This window comes from Myotis brandtii, unplaced genomic scaffold (genome assembly GCF_000412655.1).
Source record: "Myotis brandtii unplaced genomic scaffold, ASM41265v1 scaffold55, whole genome shotgun sequence".
Lineage (NCBI taxonomy): Eukaryota > Metazoa > Chordata > Mammalia > Chiroptera > Vespertilionidae > Myotis > Myotis brandtii.
This window is the reverse complement of record NW_005370042.1, coordinates 1,533,932-1,542,075: the sequence shown is the minus strand read 5'-3', so window position 1 is coordinate 1,542,075 and position 8,144 is coordinate 1,533,932. Positions and strand designations below refer to the sequence as shown.

Below are 8,144 nucleotides of genomic sequence, written 5' to 3'. Positions count from 1 at the left end.
CAGGCTTCCCCTCCTGCCTGGCTCCGCTCTCATCTCTGGTTTTGATTCAGAGCGTCCTGCCTGCACTTTGTTCCGTGTTTTGTTTTGTTTTTAATTCCTTTCCTCTTTATGCTGCACTGCCCTTCTTCCATTCCTTCCCTTCCCATTTCTCTTTTTTACCCCTTTCTCTTATTCCAGACTACTCCTGACAAAACACAAATTGCAGGCATCTTGCAACTTGTTAAACCTATACTAAGGAGTAAATATAAATAAATATACTAGTATATCATATGAATTATTTATGCAGCATATAAATTATATGTAAACCATGTAAATTATATACACCATACAAATTACAAATATATATATAGATAGGAAGACTGGTGAGTGATGGCCACACCAACTGCCCCCATTCTCAATAATTCACTTGGCCACACGCTGACCTGACAGCTCAGGGAAGGCCTGCAGGGCAGTCTTGCAAACTCAGACCTAAAGTCACCACAAATGATGGTCTGAAATTAAACTTCAACTAAAAGCAGTGATGGTGGGCAGTTACATCCTCAACCGGTATCTTCACTGACAAGGTCAACCTTTACCTTAACTGAGCCTATCTATCTTTTTGGATCTATTATAACACACCCTTGAAATGTCTGGGTAACTTGTAACCTCCCTTTTTCAGGACCCCTTGGGGCACAACCTAAAGTGCCTGGGCGCCAGGACAGAGACCACAAATTCCTTCATTATCATGTTAATTGATCCTGCACCCACCTAAGCATGTGTCCATCATTTTACTTTTTATCCAATCCCAGGGGTTTCCCCCAGCCCCTGCTTTGCTTTCTCCCACCTCGCTAATCTATCACCAGTTTTCATGTAACCCACCTACATCCCTCCTTTGATTGCAATGTATAAAAATAGATGAGAAACCGCCATTCTCTGGAGCATTATCTCAAACCGTTGAGGTTCTGCTTCCTAGCAATTGTCAACAGTTTGGCTCAAATAAACTCAGAAAATTATTTTACAGGTTTGAATGTTTTTATGTTAACATTACCATTTAGTGAGGACTTACCATGCTTCAGACAATTGCATTTTTCTATGTATTCTTTTACTCAAACATCGCAACAGTTTCAGGGTGAAGATATGACTAGCTTCCTCATACAGATGAGGAAACGAAGGCCCAGAGAAGTCACCTGTCCTCAGGTCACACAGCAAAGGCAGAGAGTGGGACACACGGACCCAGAGTCCACACTCCGGGACTCCCTGGCACGGCGAGGCTGCTCTGTGTGAGACACAAGACTAGTCTGGGATCCTTGAGGTCCTCAAATAACAGGTCTGGCCGTGTGGGATATACAGTCTCCTGTTGTAGAGGGAAAAGCAATGCGCAGATCTGAGACATCTTAGCCTCACCAGGACCAAGAAAGTACAAGCTCCTCGCTTGTAAAGAGCTTGCTTCCTTCCTTTCACTGAAAGGCAAGGTGTTGTCACCACTCGCTGCAGATGCACGAGCTCTCAGATGAGTGACCAATTCTCAAACCTCACACAGAGCCAGAACTTTGTTTTTATTCTTCTAAAAATGCCTTAAGTATCTGAATTGGAGACCCTGATTTGTCTAGCAAAACATGCTTATATGTTCTTAATAAAAAAGAAAACCTCAGAAATCAGTTTTGGTTCTTTGTTGTCAGACACCTTAAAACAAACTTGCCAACTGCATGGTGACGAGTTGATTCATAAGCAAATAAAATGTTCCAGGCATTTGCAGAAATGTCATCAGCATCCTCTTTAAGCCTCCTTTAAGCGAACGTGGTCCCGCTCATAGGTAGATCAAATACCTTATTCTCTCAAATTAAAATCACTTCACGCTTCCTACCTCAAATGAGCAGGAGGTCCACCCTTTTCCTAGGAGCCTCCGCTGCTGCCTCTCAGTTGTTCACAAGTAACTGCGGGTTTTCAGTCCAGAGAGGCTGTTCTGCGCCCAAAGGCCCTCCTGAAAGCAAATGAAGAGTCCTCCAGCGCACAGGGCAGTCCAGCGCGTGGCTCTCGCTTTGGATGTACTGCAAACTGGTTCCACAAAGTCCAAGGTTTTTGTCTGTGAGTCCAGGTGGCTGCAGGGCCCTCAGTACCTGGTGCATCGCTCCTGAGTTCTCAAAGGGGCAATTTTTAAACTGCATTTGTAGTCATTGTTCCCAATCACGCCAAGGTGGTTGGGATATAGGGAGGGGCCAGGCTCAGCCTGAGCCACACAGGGTGAGAATAAACGCCCCCCCCCCGCCCCGGTGTGCAGCCCAGGTCACAGGCCCACATTTCACTAATGGGGAGTCCCTCAGGGGACTTCATCCCTGAGAGAGGTGCTAATGATGCTAACCTCAAAATGGAAGAGAGGAGAGATCTGAAGCCCTAGCTCCTCCCCAGACACCTGACTGTACCCGAGAGGCTTCTGGGGAGGATGGCCTCTGTCAGCCAGTGCTTGGGTTGGGCTTCCGCAAGGGCAAAAGGGGCCCAACTGCCCTGTATTTGCATTTGGGTATCTTGCTAAGCCTACTTACTCGCAAGAGATGACTGCTTGTAAATGGCAACTCCTCTCACTAAAAAAAAAAAAAAATCAGGTTCACATCACAAGACTTTCTTGGGTAAGAGTTGTTTAGGGGACTGATTTTTTAAAAAAGGTACACGGCACCCTCGCCGATTTGGCTCACTGGATAGAGCGTCGGCCTGGGGATTGAAGAGTCCCGGGTTCGATTCCGGTCAAGGCCATGTACCTTGGTTGCAGGCACATCCCCAGTATGGGGTGTGCAGGAGGCAGCTGATTGATGCTTCTCTCTCATCGATGTTTCTAACTCTCTATCCTTCTCCCTTCCTCTCTGTAAAAAATCAATAAAATATATATATTTTTTAAAAAAGTACACGGCAATGTGCAGGTTCTCAGGGTGGAGTCTCCTGGGTAGCTGATAGCATTTATTGTTTTGACGTAAAATAGTTTGGAGCTGCAGATATCGGTTAAGCCCTGATGTGCCCTGTAATGCCAACAACTTTCCCAGATCTGAGAATCCTATATAATAAAAGCCTAATATGCAAATTTCCCCCTCGACTGGGAGTTCGACCACTCACTATGACGTGCGCTGACCACCAAGGGGTGGCGCGGAACATGGCGGGAGTTGGCGATGCGGCGCTGGCAGCAGGCAGCAGTGGAGGTGCTGACAGCACCAATGGGCCCCCGATGAGAGCAGTATCGCGGTGGGATGGTGGAGCAGGTGAGCAGGCAGCACCAGGCCAAGGCGGGTGCGAGCAGGGGGGCCTGATTGCTCCACAGATGGTGACCAGCAGCGGCGGCAGCTGCCCGGCTCCCAGGTGCTAAGAAAGCCGGGCAGGGGCCCGATCACCCCGCCGATCGCTCCGCAGACGGCAACCAGTGGCAGCTCTGACACTTCCATTACAGAGAAAGGGGAAATAGCAATATTAAAATATTTCTTCTAATTATTTTCTTTTCAATGTGCACAAATCCGTGCACCAGGCCACTAGTGTATATCATAGACATTTATGCTTGGACAATGTATCACAGAATCATCCCTCTTAAGGGATGAAACTTAAAAAAAGGAATTTCATCCCAATCCAAATTAGATAAATTTTAATATATAAATTGTTTTCCACAATACATCTATAAGAGAAATAAAATAGATTCCAAGTCCAAGTACAGAGAGTGCATTTTCAACATGGAAGACCAATCAGATACGCCTAAAGTAACAGTACTGAGGAGTTCCCTGTGTGTTGGCCGCCGAGAACCCTGCTCCTATTAACTCATTCAATCCTCACAAGAACAGCATGAGGTAGGTATGATCATCACCCCCACATTCCACATGAATTTAGGCAAAGAGAGATCAAGTAATTTGACCAATGTCATCCAGCTGACGGGTGACAGAGCTGAAATGGCAGACCCAGGCACAGTCTGGCTTGGAGCATATGACCTTGACCGTTATAGATGTTACTGATTAATTAATCCAATAAATGTTTAATGAGCATCTAATCTATCCAAGGCATTGTGCTAAACACCGTAGGCATTCAGAGAATGCAGGGTCCCTGCACTCAAGAAGCCCAATGTTGATTGCTGCCTCCACTACAGCGGTCGGGTGTGGTTACTTCCATTAGCCCGAACCTTCTCTCCGCCCATTACCCTGCTGTGCTGCTAGGTCCTGGAGTTTCATGCCCCAACCACAAACTCAGGAGTTGAGCAAAATCTTACACCTCAGTTGATCTTTTCATTTTACAGATGTGAAAACTGAAGTACAGAGAGTGTCTTGCTAGCTCTCAAGGTAAATGATAAAGTGCAACTAGGATGCAGGTCTCTCATCTCCCAATCACTAGAATATGTTCATAGAAATGCATATGAGTGAAATTGGTGCAAGTTCAATTATATTTTCTACTCCTAAATGGAGGTTTCTGTTGAAAGGACTCAGCAGTAAAAGATTCCATGAGGGCAATTATCTATATACATAAAAGGCTAAGTGTCCCCTCAGGAATTCAACCGGGAGAATGGGAGTTCGATTGCTTGCTATGCTGTGTGCTGACCACGAGGGGGCGATGTGGAACATGGTGGGCAAGCAGCGGCAGTGGGATGCTGAGGGAGCAAGGGAAGGAGGAGGGAACCTGATCCACCCTGATCACTGGCCAGGCCTAGGGACCCTACCAGTGCACAAATTTCGTGCACCAGGCCTCTAGTCATTTTATAAAGGGAATAATAATGAGCCACCATCAGGCTGAAGCCCATCTTTTATAAATCCTGGTATTCATATACTGAATTTGATAAAATTAGAAAAAAAGAACTTTGGTTATCTTATCAGCTGGCAAACTAATTAACTAATACTATGAGACTGTAGGGAGTGCCCCTCCTGTAAAAAGTGGGATATTCTCAGAATCACTACAGGAGGTGTTTTTAAATTGCTCTTTCCCACTTAAGAGACCGTAATGAAGTGTCCTAATCAAATCCCACTCTATAAAGCATTTCCAGACCAACACAGTGCAGTGGCCTCCTCCCGAGCTCCTGTGAGAATGTATGCTATGATGATGGATATATTATAACGTGTACACCTCCCCCTAGTGCCAAGTTTTCAATCAGATCGGAAGGGGGCTGAGAGCAGCATCGCTGTAGATACCCTCCGACGCCCCACAGGACCTCAGAGCGGGCATGCTGCCGTGCTTTGATTGCTAGAGCGGGGAGGATGTTTCCTTTCCTCTCTTGTGATAAGGATACACCTCTTCTTCGCCTTGTACAACAGGAGAATCAGCAGCATTTCACACCCAGAGCACAGCGCCACTGTGAAGGGAGCCACGGAAGCTGCGTCGGCCTGGGACTGGGGGAGGGCGAGCTGGATGATGGCCAGAGCCAAGAAGCTGTTCAGTGCCCCGCTTTCGATAGCCACAGTCTTGCACACAGCGGGAGGCAGTCTGCAGCTTTTAGCAGAGCAGTACCCGAACAGCAAACCCAGAGCAGGAACTAAGACACCCAACAGAAGCACCTCTGGGCTATCTGTTCTTAGAAACACCAATCCCATCCTGAACATCAAATAAATCCCCACAGACATTAAAATAAAACTCAGAGGTCTAATGATTCTCTCCAGGATGTTTGCTTTTTCAGGTGTTCTATGCTTGATGACTATTCCAGCTGATATAGGTATAAGTATGAAGAGGAGTGTTGACATAATTTTCGAAACAGGAACATGGAATGTACCAGAGAGCCCTAAGATCCTACTGTACAGGTAGGAATTGGCAGGCATCATTACCAGGGCCAATACCGTTGATGTGCAGGTCATCAAAATGGCCAAAGTGATGTCTCCTTCTAGAAGCAGAGCAAAGAGATAGCCCCCACCCCCTCCTGGGCACGTGCAGGTCATTACAAACCCAAAAGCCAGTGCTTCGGGCAATGCCAAAATCTGAGTCAAAAGAAATCCACAAAATGGCATCAGAAAAAACTGTGTAGCTGCCACCAAAATTATTGGCAAAGGTCTCTTCCATACTACGCGGAACACCTGCAATTCAATCTTGCAACCAAATGCGCACTTATTTAACAGGATCATTGGCAGAATCAGCAGTAGGATATTTCTATCCATGTGCATGGATGTCTGGAAAAGACTGTCTGGCCTCTGTTTGAGCACTTTGACTCTGACATTCTTTATTTCTTCAATGAGTCTCTCTGGCCTACCTTCAGAGTCCCACAGCTGAATGGTCAAGTTGGTCTCTCCTTCTTCCTCTGCCACTAGTTTTATGATGAAGGTTGTAGCACCGGAGGAGGCCCTGGTCACGTTCACCACCTGCAGCATTTCAGGGTCTTGGAGCCGCACAGAGAGGAAGCTGGCGTTGGGCCGCTTATCTCTGTAAGTGGATCGGACGAGGACGGTTTCTTCGGTCTTTGTGAAGAACAGTATTTCAGTCCTCGCTGTACTCAGAAAACTGAGAAATGGCTTCCTTGCTTCTCCCAGCGTCACAAAAAGCAAGACAATAAAAAGTCGTCTAATCATTTTGAAAACTTAAATCAATCATATATGCGAACGCATCAAAGACAACGAGAGAACGTTCCTGGGAGAGGCGTCCCAATGCCGGGCAGAGGCTGAGGCAAGAGTTGTTTTGCTGGATCAAAGTCCAGGAGGAGGGCCTGTACTTTCAAACAAAACCTGGCTACCTCGTGAGTGACACAACCTGCCCAACCTGTAGTTATGAAAATGCCCAAGCCCCGGCATTCTACAGCTTCAGCGGCTCACAGCAGAAACCTGATCTCTTCCTCATTTTCTGGTTTCTGCTAAGGAAAAAACAGCCTCCTCTTTCCTTGCATTTAAAAACTTACACCTTTTTTAGTTTTCTTTCTTCCTAAGGAAAATCTACACTAGAAACAGTCACAACCCAAAAATATAAAATAGATATTGAGGGGGCCTGCAGGTGGGTGAGCCATGTCAAAATCAAACGAGTATTTATTGGCCACGTTTGCTGGGTGCTGGGCCGGGAGCAGGGCGAAGCAGAGCAATCCAGCCAGTCACCGCTCCACCCTCTCCTCCTGCGGCTCACCCCGGCAGCCCCTGAACAAGACTTAGACAAGCGCAGAGCCGAGAAAATAGCCTGCCGTATCCTGAGGCGGCTAATAGATTTCCTACAACTCTGGAGAGAGTGCATCAGTTAGGCAAAATCTGAAACTGGTTTTGGAATCCTTAAGTAGAAAAACAATTTCCTGGATGGTAACCGGGGAGCTTGGGAACCTAGGGAAAGTGGCTGGCCAGATGTATGGCCAAAGGGACAGCCTGTCCCTGCTGCTGGACACCATGGGGCACTGGGAGGCCCCGGGCACTAACTCTAACACCCCTGCCTCGTCACAGCTAAGGGCATGTCATCCCACTGCCCAACCAAGGTCAGAGGCCTGTGCCTTGCCCACCGGGAATAAGGAAAAGTATTGGGGTTTTTCTAGTGAGGACTTACACCCCACATACTCCCATAATGATGTATTCCCAAACAAGAGGGGGCTCAGATTCTAAGCAGAAAAAAGGAAAGAAAAGAACAAAAATCCACTGTGACTGTCTACTATAGGGTGTCCCCAAAAAACATACATATAATTTAACAGCTGATAACTCACTTAATTTTCACTTCTTTTCAGGTTTAACTGATTTGAAATAATGGGTGAAACCAGGCTAAGCTTTGTACAAAGAAAACTTATCCTTAAGTGCCGGAGTTAAGTCAGCCTTGCTTAACTCTGGAGTGTGTGTGTACATACACTTTAACTGATAACTCACTTAATTTTCACTACTTTTTAAGTTTAACTGATTTGAACAAAGAAAATTTATCCTAACCTGCACTAGACTTTTTTTTATGGGGATACATAAAATATAAAGTTTAAGGTACAAAACTGGCAACAGTTGACAAATTGAGGGCACACAAATATCGAACGAAATGATTCTTGATGTTTGCGATTCCATTGCTTCCAGTTATCAGCAGTGCCTGGACCAGAATGGTCATCAGTTTGAAAATAGACACTGACAAAAAAATTATTCATTTCTGTAGATTCTTTTAAATATTTTTGTATTGATTTTTAGAGAGAGAGGAAGTAAGAGGGATAGAGATAGAAACATCAATAACAGCCCTAGCCGGTATGGCTCTGTGGATAGAGCCTCGGCCCTAGGACTGAAGGGTCATGGGTT

At 46.0% G+C, this 8,144-nt stretch overlaps 1 protein-coding gene across 1 annotated transcript; it reads right to left on the bottom strand.

Moving 5' to 3' along the window:
- Nucleotides 1-3,104: 3,104 nt before the first annotated feature.
- On the bottom strand, nucleotides 3,105-6,713 carry SLC10A5 (solute carrier family 10, member 5; the record flags this gene model as incomplete). Its single annotated transcript, XM_014549360.1, has 2 exons — nucleotides 6,167-6,713; nucleotides 3,105-3,397 (listed from the first exon to the last, which is right to left on the bottom strand). Coding segments are annotated over exons 1-2 (609 nt in total), but the record flags the coding sequence as incomplete, so codon positions are not given.
- Between the last annotated feature and the right edge of the window lie 1,431 nt (nucleotides 6,714-8,144).